At 32.0% G+C, this 15,468-nt stretch overlaps 2 protein-coding genes across 2 annotated transcripts; both read right to left on the bottom strand.

Moving 5' to 3' along the window:
• Nucleotides 1–6,036: 6,036 nt before the first annotated feature.
• On the bottom strand, nt 6,037–6,673 carry LOC111997705 (stamen-specific protein FIL1). Its single transcript, XM_065779229.1, has 3 exons — nt 6,294–6,673; nt 6,200–6,211; nt 6,037–6,082 (listed from the first exon to the last, which is right to left on the bottom strand). Exons 1-3 carry the CDS (start codon nt 6,671–6,673, stop codon nt 6,037–6,039), a joined length of 438 nt encoding a protein of 145 aa, XP_065635301.1.
• Nucleotides 6,674–7,839: 1,166 nt separating this feature from the next.
• Nucleotides 7,840–13,632, bottom strand: LOC111997726 (probable methyltransferase PMT16). Its single transcript, XM_065779212.1, is given in 6 exon segments — nt 7,840–8,228; nt 8,501–8,578; nt 8,667–9,164; nt 9,390–9,507; nt 9,996–10,206; nt 12,475–13,632. Coding segments are annotated over 6 exon segments (1,842 nt in total). The 5' UTR covers nt 13,186–13,632; the 3' UTR covers nt 7,840–8,002.
• Nucleotides 13,633–15,468: the final 1,836 nt, after the last annotated feature.

Below are 15,468 nucleotides of genomic sequence, written 5' to 3'. Positions count from 1 at the left end.
CCACAAGGAAACAAATGCAACCTTGGATACCCATCACAAGCCATACAGTAAATATTGAGGGTATGATATGACACTGGTTATGACTTATTATGAAAGTGATGTGGGTGCAGCACAAAACCGGAAAAAAAAAAGTTGTTTAATTGTGCATTATATTCTCTTTTTGGACCTTTCTGACTCTAATTTTGCCCCTAGTAATTATAAAAGAGGGCACACACAAAAACCTTTTTATTAGTGGTTGCATCACGTGAAAGCAAAATCTTTGTAAGGCAAACTGAAATGTGATTTAGCATGATAGCTAGTAATATGTCCCAAATCATTTCACTTATCAATCATAATGAATGGAATTACTAGACTTTTGAACTGTTTTCCATCATTTCTTGCAAAGCAGCATTTGAATTGGTTTGGTACGCAGAAATAAAATAAGACCAATATGTTGCGCAGTGTGAGTGATTGGGGCATGAACCAATGGACTTGAACTGCTACGGTATTATTTTAGAATGAAGCATGTTGGTATAGTTAATTACTCAAAATCTTTTTTGATTGATTGTTTGAATTAGAACATCAGGAGGCAATTGGTTGCATTGGTCAATGAATCAAACCAAGGTTTAAATCTGATTCAGTACAGTGAATCTTGCCGGTTATGTTGATTTGCGAGAAGTATCATGGATCTTTGTAAAAAGTAAAGGGATAACTCAATATCTTTATAAACAATAAAACAATCGTTCATGCGACATAACCAAAAATAAAAATTATGTGTGGGACAATTACAATTTTTGTCTCTATTTTTTTTTAGTAAAAAATTTGATATTTCTTCCAACCACACAATAGAATCATCAACATAAAGAGCTTGCTTCTTGCGGCCCTGTTTTGTTATATTAAATATTTTGTGTGATTGTATGAAAATATATATGATCATTCTTGTCTGAGAATGGCTTTGTTTTGTCATATTAAATATTTTGTGTGCTTGTATGAAAATATATATGATCGTTGTTGTTAGAGAATGGAGAGGACGATAAATTTATTTATATAAAGAAATTTCTACCATGGTATGTTAAATAACTTATACATTGCAAGATGAGCTTCAAATGTCAACATAAAAAGGCTTTCATGTACTCGGGTTAATTATTTAAAAGGTTAAGAAAACAATAGTTATAGCAATCTCCTAATTTTTATCTAACTTAAAAATTAGTCTTTCAATTCAAATTATATCATATCAAAACATTAAAATTGTGTAATTCACTCAAAATTAAAATACTAATATCAGTCGGGGGTGGGAAGAATACAAAGAAAGAAAATATAAAAAATTATTAAATTAAATAAAAATTAAAAATAATAATATTACCTTTTGTCATCTATATTTTTAATAAATTCATTTTTTTTAGAGAGTTTTAACATATGACATTTGCTTTTGATGATAGCTCTTTATCATCAGACTAAAACACAAATCGATTTTTAGTATAGGTGAGAATTGAATCTAAGATCTCTTAATCAACCATTAGAGATTTTACCAATTGAACTAATTGGAACCCACTAATAAATTCAATTTTAAAATAGGTGCTCTCAACCCAAACTTGTATTTTTCCATTTTTAAGTAAGTGAATTGAAATGGGCAGAATCGACCAAAGTGGACCGAAATTGGGCGAAACTGGACCAAAATGGACTGTATTGGACCGAATTAGACTAAAGTGGACAGAAGTGACCAAATGGATTGAAGAATTTGAAGTACACCGAAAGAACCAAATTTGACTGAAATAGACTGAACCGAACCGAATTGGACTGAACTAGACCAAATCACTGGCCACATCACCATTTTTTTTTTTTGATTTGTTCTTCTAATTCTTTGATCATATAAATATATTAACCAATTGAATTTACACATTCGTCTCAAAAATAATAATAATAATAATATATTGGAAAGTTTAATATATTTATCATTTATATTATAAAAAAATTTAGAGAAATAAATCAATAAAAAAAATTGTGATATGGTCAATGTCGATGATGTGGCTCAATAGGAGAGTGATAACATTAGATGTGATGATTCAACTTTTATATATTATAAAGATAGATTAGATGTGCATACTTCATTACAATTTATAATGGATTTCTTTTCACAAAATCTAAAACAAGCTTGTTTAGGATTTTTTTCGAAGACCCAATTTGTGATAATGAATTTGCAAGTGCAATTGCTGTGTGAATTTGTGATTTGGCAACTTGGTCGATCAAATTTATGGGCATCTAGTGAGACACTTGCAGCACAAAGGCATGTATCTTTGGTGCATGCATGTATTTACACATTTTAACTTTTTAAGATCCTGATGGATCAGTATTTAGTAAGCAAGCAATGCATATATATAACAAGATAAAGTTCCCCATTTGTTTATCAAAAAAAAAGTTCCCCATTTATACAAGATTGACATAGGTACTTAATGCTAAAAGCATCACTTATTTGCATCATTGAAGATAACCTGAAACCCCCTCTAGCTGAAGACAGGCTTCTTATTTGGTCTTCCTTCCATATCTTTGATCGAACTTCATTCTTATCACGCCAAGTCAAACTACGCTGCAAGATTCATGTGAGATTAGTAAGTGTTATAAACCCTGAGATGAGAATAACATAAATGGGCTAGGAAAGTTTGTACTTTATCTGGACTAGGCCCTCTTATGTCAAAACTTTCCACGCCTAAAGCTGGCCCATATTCAAAAATCATTTTCATTATGGTGCTTTACGGTTAGAATGGGGCCAAATATGGATTAGAATATTACAGAAACTAGAGCACAAATATTAATAAGTGCAAAAATTTACTCAATATAGCTTATAACTCACACGCATGACAATGTATTATTGTGTAAATATCCAAACTTACTACAGTAACTTTATATATTTACATAGTTATTGTAACTATGTAAATTATTAGTATTTTTTATATTATCTCTCTCTCTCTCTCTCTCTCTCTCTCTCTCTCTTCATTTGCACAGCCGATCAACCGTCCACCCACCACCACTCAACTACAGCAACCCACTACCACCCAACCATCACAACCCACCACCACAATTTTAAAACACATAAAAATCCAACCACAATTTCAATAGAAAATCAAAGCCAAAATCAATGGAAAATAAAATCCAATATCAACAAAAATCAATGGAAATCAAACCTGAAATTAATGGAAAATCAACCCAAACATATCCAACAAAAAACCCAAAATAAACCATCAATGGAAAACTATCAACCCAAACCCAAATCATCACAGTCCCGTGTATGCTGTCGTTGACAAATATGGACTAGCCTCCATAGCCATTGCCATGAGAGAAATCTAAGGGAAAATTTAAGAAGAGGGAGTACTAAGGAAGTTTGACACACAAATTTCCAAAACCACAAAAAAAAAAAAAAAAAAAAACAAAAAGCTTTAAGCTTCACACTGAACCATGCCGCATTAGAATCCACATAGCTCAATATGGGCATAGTTTTCATATCTAACATGCAACAAATGATTACATAAAACAGAACCCAAAAGAGAGAGAGAGAGAGAGAGAGAGAGAGAGAGAGAGAGAACCTGAGGCTTTGATTCTTGGAAGAAGGGTCTGAGCTGAGGGGTTTTGTGTTCTACGCTGGAACAGAGATGGGGGTGTCTGGGTGGGTTCGTTTGGGTCCAAATCCAAATGGGCAAGAATTCGAATTCCAGGGGTTTTGTTTGCGGGAAATAGAATTCTCAAATTCCAGTGTTTAGTGCGATAATCTAATTTTCAAAAAGATGCAGGAGTTTCCTAAAATTATCTGAAATTATGTGCATGTCATTATAATTTTTTTAGAGTAAATTACCATTTTAAACCATTTAATTGGTTCTAATGCATTGGAATTGGTTCTAAATCAAACATTGGATTTTAAAAATCATATTCATTAAATCTTGAATTTTTTAAGACCGTTGATATTTATGTTTATTAATTTGGCCAAAAATCTTTTCTATTGATATTGAAGGAGATGTAACTCAAATGGTAAAGATTTTAGATCTTAGATGGCATCTCCAATATTATTCTCTCTCTCTCTCTCTTCTTTCGGTAATAACTAAAATTGAATAATATATAGATAAATTTTAAAATTTTCTTTTAGGCATTGACAATTTTATATTGAAAATGATAAATAAAAATTTTGCAATATGCCTTGTGAATATTATAAATTCGTTTTATTTTAAGTGGCTAAGCAATTAAGCATATAATCTATGGCTCCCACAAATAATAATAAGAATAATGTCTATGGCTTTTTTATGATTAATTTAGTTGAATTATTTCAAACGTGAGATGTGTGTCATTCTTAGAACTAACTGCCTTGTTTTTTTTTTATAGAAGAACTGCCTTTTTTTGGTTGCCTATTTTTTCTAACATGATAGTTACACTAACTTTTGGACTATGCCTTTATTATTATTTTTAATGCAAATTAAGTTTTAAATGCCTAAACTAGTTGAAATGGAAGTGCATTATTTTCACCTTGCATCTCAATAATCTCATTTTCTTTTTTGGGTTTTTTTAATGTGTATATATATATATAGATGGAGTATAATTCGATCTATACTCCCATTGGTCTTTATTAATTCATTGCTAAATATTTATAAACATTTTTCTTTTATAGGATTATTTGTTGACACTGAAAGGGATGTGACTCAAATGTTAGATTATTTATATGGCTTATTAAAGAAATGATGTTCAATACCTTGTATCTAGATTTTTATTATCTTTTTGTGTTATTGCTCAATACCTTACATCTCGATTATTACTCTTTTTGTGTATTTTTCTTTTTCAACTCTTTTGCTTTGTTGTCGCGGTTCTTAAAATTGAATAATATATAAATAAATCTTAGATTTTTCCTGTAGACTCTTAAAATTTTATATTGCCTATATGAAAGAAAATACTGTGCAATACCTTGTGAATATTATAGATGAGTTTTATTTTATTTTATGTGGCTAAGCATACTAATTATGTCTAAGGCTTTTATATGGTTAGTTTGGTTGAATTATTTCAAACTTGATTATGAATTATGATGTATGTTATATTCTCAGGATCAAGTGAATTGATTTTTTTTTTCCTTCCCCTTTTTCGATTGTCTAATTTTTCAAAGATTGATATTTGCCCTGATTTTGGACTATGGCTTATTTTATACAAATATAGGAGCGCATTTGCATTGGTTAAAAAGCCATGAGGGCATCGCTTTAATCACTTTTATTTATTTATTTATTTTTTGCGTGTATTTTTTTCATAAGCAAATTATGGACGGAGGTATGATTTAATTGTTCTCTACTCACAGTTGATTTTTACTAATTCGACCTATTGCTAAATATTTTGAGTTTTTTTTTTTTAATCAATACGTAGCCATAATTGAATATATGGAGATTAATTTAACAACCTTTAGATTGCATTTGTTTTTTATTTTATTTTTCTATTCAATGAAGTAGTTAGAGTCTCAAATTTTTTCCTAAACTACTTTACTCCATGCCAATAAGACACCCAAAAAACCTCTAGAGTTAGACAAATAATGTGGTGGATTGCTTGTGAGACTTTTGGGTTTATGTTATGTCTTAGATCAAAAAACTTATCACCAGTGAGGGGTAATGCATTTTTTTCTTAAACTAATTAAAATTTTATTTTGAGTGTAATGAATAATGATTGAAGATATTGTGAGAAAGGCAAATAAAGGCAAATGATCAATTTATACAAGCTAATATTGCGGCTTGGAAGTTGGAACATCTTCAGTTTTAACACTTGAAGATGTCAATTGTCAGCAATGGTGACAAACGTTACTGAAAATTTTATATCATTGGATTTATTGATCCGATAAAGCATGCCAGGTAAATTCACTCGAAGCCAAATATATTTCCTTCTTCTTTATTTAATTATTATAACACCAAGTTCTCTCTGATCTCTCATAACAGTGTTGGTCAGTGATTGCAGACCAGAAGACATTCAAAGGTGACCCCCATAATTTAAAAAAAAAAAAAAAAAAAAAGGTTAAAAAAAAGAAGGCAAAATGATAAAACTTGAACATTATTCGCCGACCAGTCCTGCAGTCACTTCAATCTTTAATTTGTATCTGTTTATGGAAAAAAGCAATCAAAAACAAAAAAGAAAATGTTAGGATGTAGAGTCAAATATTATAAGAAGAGAAACAATAATTTCATGCATTTGCACATTTGTGCCTAGTGCATACGTTAAATCAATACTGCAATCATGAAGAAACACAACAATTATTCACAATGTTGTGCATTGTTTGAAAGAATAGCTATAAATATAACTCTTAAAACTAGCTTCGAATAGTGTGGCAAACTGCGATTAGTAGAGCATAGAGTGGAACATATACATAATGACAAAGGATTTTTATTCTAAGAAAAGTACGTAAAATCTTACTACAAGTGAGGGGAGGGAGATTGCATTTAGTTGGAAGGCTTTGAGCGATCCTGATAGCGTTGCAAACGCAGTCAGGCTGCACTCCTCGAAGTGCATTGCAGCAGGCAGAATTTGGGTTGGCGGCACCAGGGACTACAAAGGCCTGGCACGAGTTGAGGTTGTTGAGCCCAGCGCAGTCCTGTGCCTCAGCTGTTTTGGTCTGCATAGCAAGTGCTATAAGCAAAAAGAGCAGTGCAGCTTGAGAGCTGAGAGAGACAAGGGATTTGAGGGCTGCCATGATGACTTTGTTTTCTTTCAAACACTTTATGGTTTTTTGAAGTTATGTTTTAATATTTCAGGCTATTGGGTTTATTTATAGTTAAGAGTTGAGTGATAAGAAGTGAGTGATTGCATGAGTCACCTAACTTGCATATTAGATACATCACGTTTATGGGGAGGCTTAGATTGTGTTTAGAAGCGACCTGTTTGCTGGGAAGAACTGGTATGAGTGGAAAAATCTTCAAAGAAATGAAAAGATTGCCTATCCTGTCCACCAATTATATGGAATTTTATTCGGAAAACTGATTAGCATAATTATATATATAATTTTGACATGAATCAAATAAATGGAATGAAATTTAGATGTTGATGTGGATCTGATCTGATTAACAAAATCAACCCCCATCATGCAAACATGAGCTCTTATAACCAGTTCTCCAATTTGGCTAATTCATAATGAAAAAAAAGAAAAACATATATAATACCAAAACAACATGAAGACCACTAAAATAATACATGATGAGACCATAATATTAGGAGTACTGTTAGTTGAGGTTGAATTGGACTTATGGCACCTGATTTGCTGTTTATTGGGTTACATTTGAATGAAATTATATTAGGAACTAAAATTCTCCAATGCCATTTCCTTTGCACCTTTCTGATTTAGAAAAGAAATTTTGACTTTGTCGTGGAAAATTCCAAAGAAAACAAATTGGAACAATTATTAGAGTTTTCCTCCTCACTTGAGTCCCATCCCCATTTTCTTTTTTCTTGTTTGACAGGTCCTTCCTCTGATTGATGATATATATTTGGATGTCACAGATAAAAAACATAAGAACGACTTTTAATTTCTTGATGTTCAAGGAAAACTTTAATCTTCTTAGTCTTTCCGAGCCAAGAATAACAAAATAAACCTATTTGTCCTTAATGGTGATTGTCAGTGAAAGGCAACATTTAACTTCCAAAGTAGGCAAGTAAATAGAATTGCATAATTATAGGATGAAATAGCAATGCTGGACAAGAGAGATGATTGGCACTTGAGTCCTGTTGTGACTTTAAATACATAATTTTTTAATCACCGGATTTTTTTTTTTTTTGGTTTTTTTTTTTGGGGTATTTTTTTTTTTGGGGGGTGGGGGGTGGGGGTAGACAGGTAGAGTAAGCAGATATTTCATTACAGTAGAGTGATTGAAGTAACTTGTAAATTTCAAATAAAAGAGATTATGTTTAAATTGGAAAATCACAACTCTAAAAATTAAACAATCAGGGGGTGAAAAGAATCAGTAAATCCAAAAATGAAACATACACATAAGAAAAAAAAAAAGAGAAAAGTAAGAATAAAACTGGGTCAGGACTTTGTAGCAGCAGGGGCTGTCCAATATTTCTTCACTGCAAATAAAAGCTTCTCCCTATGATGAGGCCCATCTTCATGGTCAACAATTTGACTGTCCCAGTCCAATCCATCAATGATATTCTTGATCTTTATCACATTATCTACATCATCCCTAAAGATTACACTTCCTTCTGGTCTCAAAACTCTATCCATTTCCAATAGGATGTCTTCCATTTCACATCTATAACACAAAAATATGTGTCAACACATTATACAATTTTCTTGGAAAAGAAACATGATAACTAAAAATAAAAGAAACACGATAACTAAAAATAACTAGCGTTTTTTGTTTCAGTTCCATTAGACTGTCAGACTGTCCATGATTCAAAATTGACTTTTGAAAATCATTGGTAAGATAAATTAAGCTGCTCATTCAGCTTATTTAGTTTATATATAACTCTTTCTACTTTTGCCTCAGTAATTTTTAAGCCAAGTAAGCTAACTTATATTTACCTGTCCTTGTAGAGACTAAATACTGAATCAGCATGAATGAGGTCATAAGTTCTTGGATAAGTAGACATTGCTTCACACCTGCAATCAAAAAATTTATGAGCCACACATGTAGCTTGTAAAAAGTAATCAAACAAACAAAAAAATAAAACAAAATTTAAAGTTTTACCAATTCTGATATGTTCCAATCAATCCCCGTTCGTATATAACTCCAAGCGTGTTAACCTTTGCCTCAGCAGGAACCACATTCATCACCCAAAGTGGATATTCAATTAGAGAAGCGGCAAAACCACCCAGGTAAGCATTCATGTCTAAAACGTTGCGGTACCTCCCAGCTTGTCCTAATTGACTATTCACATTCTTATAGTATGACACCCTCTTACTCCATAGTTCTGCATCTTTTTGGAAAATTTCAGCTGTAACACCTTTCACAGTTCCCCTACTAATCCTAGGCGGTATTGCATATAGCCGCTCAGGCCATTTTTCTAGCTCACCACCTGCTATTTCTTGATTGTTAGAGACTTCAGGTAGAGGAGTTAAACAAGTCTCCATTTCTGTATACCTGAAAATGGTCAAAATGAACAAACATGATCAATTAGCTTCATTGCTTTATTGCTTTATTTTATATACAGAGAATTACACAGGCATGCATATGCAGACAGTAAATCTAGTGACACAAACTATTTTCACAACTATTAACATGCCTATTTTGATTGGTACATGTTGAAAGTAGTGTTTGTGGTAGTCTCAATTTGACAACTGGATAATATATATTTTAAAATATTTGTTTATTATGTTGTTGAAGTACCATAAAGCACATTCATTGTTACAATAGTTTGTAAACGTTTTATAGTAAAATTAATAATAACTTCGGCATTTTCCCGTGGAAAACTTATGTCTCAAACATTGCAAAACTTAAANTTTTGACTTCCAGTGAATTGGTGGGCCAGACAATATCCAGTACCCACCTGGGCGTAGGACACGATCAACTTCAATCAAGTATAGCCCATCTATAAAAACAAACAAGCAAAAAGATAGAACATAAGTACACTTGAAAATGAAGTCAGCTTTATACAATACTCTTGCATTAAAAGTCCTAAACTAACAAAAAGAAAGGAAAAACTAAAACAACAAATGCTACCAACTCAATAATTTTCATAATAAAAGGTGATCTTTGCATATCAATATGTACTATTTACTTGCACACAAGTGCACAAACAACTAAAATTGTGAGTTGAGTACTCAATTTCAAGTAGGAAATTGTGTTTTCATCTCACGCACACCAATGTGTCCGTAAGTGTGCAATAAGTATTTACCTTTAACAATAATTGAATTTGCAACCTTTTATCATTTGAACCCACTATTGACATAAATTTTTTATCAATAAAAAATAACTCGATAATTGTGAAATTTTTTTGGGTCTTTAGGCTTATTGAAACAAAAAACGTGAAGCATGATGATTTGTAGTAATATTTATAAAATGTGATGAGATTATTACTATATTGGCCCCATGGAATGAGACAACGAGAGCAATGGGCCATGTCAAAAGCTCTTGATGGGTAAGGAATCCTCTTGGATGCAATAATTCCAATCAAAGCAGGAACACCTCGTTCTAGAGCAAATTGCACTTGTGCTTCGTGGGTATCTCTTGGTGCAAACGACATTGTCATGATGTTACGTGATAGAAGATAAGCACCCCAACTCGCAACCTGCACCATTAGATTAGATATATAGTAAATAATTTGGCAATTTGATTGTACTATTATATCATCTTCATTATCAAGTGGCTAGGTAAAAGACATGGACAATTCTAGTCATTGGAGAATTAAAATAAGTTTTTTTTCGAGCCAACTGAATGGAGAAAGGAACTAGGAAAGGGCACATTTGACACACTGAATTATTAAATAGGATAATAATTTTTTATAAACAGTCTTATTAGGATCTAAATCAAATAATATAATAAGAAATGAAAGTTATTCAATACTTCAGGAACAATGTTTCTACATCTCACATGAATACTACATCTTAGTATCTCACTATATATTTAAGTAAGACGAATTGAATTTAGAAAGGAACTAGGAAAATGTACATTCGACAAATAAAATAATTAAATAGGATAATAATTTTTTATTAACAGACTTGTTAGGATCTACATCAAATAATATAATAAGAAACGAAAGTTATTCAATACTTCGGAAACAATGTTTCTTTGTCTCACAGAATACAACATCTTAGTATCTCACTATATATTTAAGTAAGACCAATTGAATCAAGAAGGAAACTAAGAAAAGGTACATTTGACAAATGAAATAATTAAATAGGATAATAATTTTTTATTAACAAACTTATTAGGATCTAAATCAAATAGATTCTCAAAAAAGATCTAAATCAAATAATATAATAAGAAACGAAAGTTATTCAATACTTCGGGAACAACGCTTTGCATCTTAGTATTAAGTGAGATCAAAAAAGTTTACTCTCAGTCTACCGAACTATTATTGTAACAGTAATCAAGATCTACTGTATGCATCAAGTGTAATAAATTAGTAGAATTATCCAACAAAATCAAGGTAAACCATGTGATTTGAACATTTTAAACTCTTAATGTTGTCCAAATTGGTTCTAAGGAGTATAATATAAGTAAGGTTAAGTAGAAAGCAAACCTAAATATAACTGTTTATGAAATTCAGCATAGGAGGAAAAATATTGAGTTTTTTTTTTTTTTTTTTTTTTTGGTGAATTGAGAAATAAAAAAGCACTAAATGAAATTGGCTTTTCAGGAAACATTAATTATACGCTAATTGACCAATACATCTAACAAATGCTGCATTTGTATGTAGTCCAATTGGGATAAGGGTAACAGCTGGCCCTTTAATTAAGCTATAGAGGATTGCGACTTATGACCAAAGCAAATGGATTCAATAGCACATATAATATTTAGCAAATTGGGCAATTAGAGGAAGGTCCTTGGTTTCAGTCAAAAAAGAGAAAGGTTCTTGGTACCCTAATGAAGTTAATTTCCCAAGAGCCAATCTTATATTTTTCTCAAAAAAAGAAAAGAAAAGTTTCCCGAGAGCCATAATTATCTCGTACGAATAATATCTCAGTCAGATACTGATGAGGATTCCATTAAATGTAATTTTTTAATTAATTCATCAAATCCCATAAATTTAGTAGACCATTACCACTTAAATATTCTTATGAACTTTCATGACAAATCTGACTAATCATCTAATCAATCATCTTAAATTTATATAATAATATTACTCAAAATAATTGAGCAAGACAAATGATATATATATATATATATATGACTTCACATAGATTTAAGAGTTAATTTTTGGAAGAAAATAATTTATTCGTTTTTTGCAGGCCATCTTGGTAGACAGATAATAAGAGTCCAAAATTTTGTAAAAAAATTGCAGGACAAATGATTTTGTCTTTGTAAAAAAAAAAAAAGTCAAAATCAAAATGTAAACGTTATGCATTCTGAACTCTGTGTGCCGAATGCACATATATGGACAAGAGAAAACGAGTCAAAACCCCTTTAATTTTGTACCAACATCATAACATCTAAATTTAAAATAAAAAATCATTAAAATATTATATTTCTAGTCAATTGGACTAATTTTTTTCTTGTAAATTAAAATAAAAACAAGTGGTCATTTTTTAATCAAACCCTTTGGCCTAGATTATAGACTTCAACAAATACAATACTATATTAAAATAAAATATAAAGAGAAAAGATTGGAAGATTAAGTAAGGGTAAGGGTTTCAAGAAAATAATAATATAATAGAAAACAAAGAACGAGATTTTAGAAATTAAAATGAAAGGAAATGGCACGAGTCCAACACTCCTGCACATCAAACTCGTTAAAATGCAGACATATGTCGAACATTTGTTCAATGTCCACATTTTAATGAGTGTGTGCACAGGAACACTGGAGCCATGCCTTTACGGAAATCGAAAAGCTTACCCCACAGCCGGTATCAATAGCGGTCCTAATTGAACCATCGTTGAGATTAATCAACTTGGCAATATCATCAATATACGCATCAGCACCATTAGGGAACATGGTACCTCCTCCTGGGAATCTAAACTTTTCCCCTTCGTATCTGATCCAATTCTGCACAGCTTTCTCCACAGTCAATTCCTTGTGTGGCACGTTTGCATACCATACTAGATCCCTACTCGTTGGCCAAGCAAAAGGGTTCTTGTACCCAAATGGGGCTGGGATGCGACACTTTAACGTTTCACTCTTTTCTGGACAGTGTCTCTCTCTGTATATCAACCTGTCTCTGTTAAACCTAAGTGATCTCTTGGCATCCTCACATGGTGTGTACTCACTGTACCTCACGTTGCATGGTGGGTAGCTTTTGTGGGTGTTGGGGAGTGAAGGGCTTAGGCTTGAATCGTTTAAGTTGTGGTGAGGGTTGAAGTCAAGGGGTGTGTTGTTGTTTTTGATGTTGAGGCAATCTTTTGAGGCTAATTGGTTCTTAGCAGTGGGGATTGTGGGCATGCTATGTTTCCAAGAGCCTAAAAGGTAAGAGATGATGCAAAGGAAGACAACTAGAGAGTATAGATTGGTGGATTTCCATGAGAAGAAGGAAGAGATGGTGTTGGATTTTGAGGGTTTGGAAGTGGGATGGTATGAAGGTGTGCTAGGATTAGCCATGGGGAATGGCATGGCTTATGAATGGTTTTTTTGTGTGAAAATTGTTTGTTTTTCTCTCTTTTTCCTTGGTTTTGTCTCTCTCTCTCTATGGGGGGTTTTATGTACTTATGGTTGAGATGTTTAGGCCATTTGGGGGAGGTGAAATGAGATGGGGTTGAAGAGAAATAGGTTTTCAATCAAGTTAGTCATGTGGGGGTGACAAGTTTTTGTATTTTTAGATCAACATTAAAATATCTTTTTTTTTTTTTTTTGAAAACATCTATTTATTGTTTTTAAATATGGTTCTCTCAAAAACTACAATTTTTTAACATGGTTGTGGTAGTATGGTATGGTTATATTCTAAATCGGTAAAGGTTAGGAAAGAGCCAAAGAGGTGTGCTTTAGAGAGAGAGAGAGAGAGATTTCGCCATTTGGGTTTAAAAATGGAAGGAAGAGAGATTATAGCTGGACCATGAAGAGGAAGAGGCAATGACAGGAACATGTACCCCCAAAAGAATATGGAAATTTTTGGAATATAATAATATGTTGATTTTGTTTACTAAATTAGAATAGATTTGTTTGGTTGAGTTAGAAGTGTGGGCCTGCGCCTGCATATGGGTCCTGTCCGGTAGAACTTGTCCCTAGTTAATGCATTTACTTGCGTGCAGAGAAACCAAACTCATTACTCATGTATTAATTTTACATTTTTAATGTTGACTAACACAATAGGATAACGTGGGTACTAACGAAATCGAAGAAGCTATAACCAGGCAGTACTGTGAGCCTGACCCTAGTCATTACTCGTAATGCTTCTCTCTGTCTCATTTTGTTTGTTTTATTTGAAAAGTAAAATTTTTTAAGAGAATATTATTTATTATTTTATTTACTTTTTAAAAATATAGGAGTATAAGTTTTCAAAACTACCCTTAAATAAATTTATCAAAAAATAATTTTAAAAATAAAATAGGAGTATAATAAAAACATTAGTAAATTAATGACTTTTACTTTTAAAAACAAAACAATATTTTGGAACATCCCAAAATAGAATAGAGGATAAACAAAGTGGGATGGAGAGAGTATTAATTAGACTAATTAAAAAACGAGAAGGTCTGTGTCTATATACAAAAAAAATTTTGATGGTTAAATAAGATATTTGAGATTTAATTCTTGGCTACACCAAAAATCGATTGATGTCCTAATTTGATAATTAGGTGCGGACATCATAAATAGTTATCATAAAAAACAGACGTTATAAGTTGAAATTCTCTTAAAAAAAATATTATGAATATAATATTTCACTTAAAAAAGATACAGCCATGAAACTTCTCGAACCAACTCAGGTTTTCATTGCTGAAACTGCAGATCCGAGAGTCAATTCAATATGAAAATACTCTAGTAAGAAATATAATAGTGTTTTTTTTATTGTTATTTCAAAGAATTATTATGGGGTCATAGGACGTGGGTACGGATTTACGGTGGTGTTTATGGTGGCATGTCGTGGAGTCGCTGGCTGGAGAAATAACTATCTGGAAGTCTTCATGTATTTAATAGTGTTGAAGAATATATAGACTATAGTCCTAATTTCAAAAAGAAAAAAGAAAAAAGAATACATAGTTCTATACTACCTTGGCACTTGGACCGAAAAACAATCAATTCCTTGTTATTTTTGTGTTAACGTAGGTGCACACCCGATTAATTGCTTGAATTTTGAATAATAATCATAATGATGAGGGGTTTTTATAATGCCATCTTTGAATTTTCACGTGATAGTCAAATTAATCCTCTAATTTATATTTCATTATTATTACTAGTTTGTAGTCCAATTAATACATATTCATGGATATACTTAAAAATATACAATAAGATATATAATATAATTTATATATATATATATATATAATTTAAATACTATTGATAGTCATTTTTATATTTTGTTAACTCTTTAAAAAATTTTGTAAAAATAGTATTAGGTATTGTACGCGCCCAAAACCGAAACCCTGTTGGGCTGGGCCTTACTTGGGCTCACAACTTACTTGTATCGTGGGTTTGGATTTCCTACACTGGGTCGTTCTGAACGCCAAGGCCCAACGGAATCGCTTTCCTCTCCTCGGGGCTCTGAACCGCTTCCTCACTCTGTTTTCTCTGTTTTCACTCTTCCTCTCCTCCTTTTTTCCAACCCCTCTCTTCTCAAAACTTCCTGTATTTATAGTTCAGGAATGGCGAAGAGGTCATGATTATTTGCCAATAAGTGCAACAGGCGGTCCAGTATTATCGATCGTAAGTGGATAGTTAGGTAGTCATGGGAAGTGGTGAGGG

This window comes from Quercus suber, unplaced genomic scaffold, assembly GCF_002906115.3.
Source record: "Quercus suber isolate HL8 unplaced genomic scaffold, Cork oak 2.0 scaffold_202, whole genome shotgun sequence".
NCBI lineage: Eukaryota > Viridiplantae > Streptophyta > Magnoliopsida > Fagales > Fagaceae > Quercus > Quercus suber.
This window is presented reverse-complemented; position numbering and strand designations above follow the sequence as displayed.

Bases quoted from the DNA above. Each gene is read 5' to 3' on its own strand.
- LOC111997705 (XM_065779229.1), bottom strand. From the start codon at position 6,673: ATGGCAGCCCTCAAATCCCTTGTCTCTCTCAGCTCTCAAGCTGCACTG.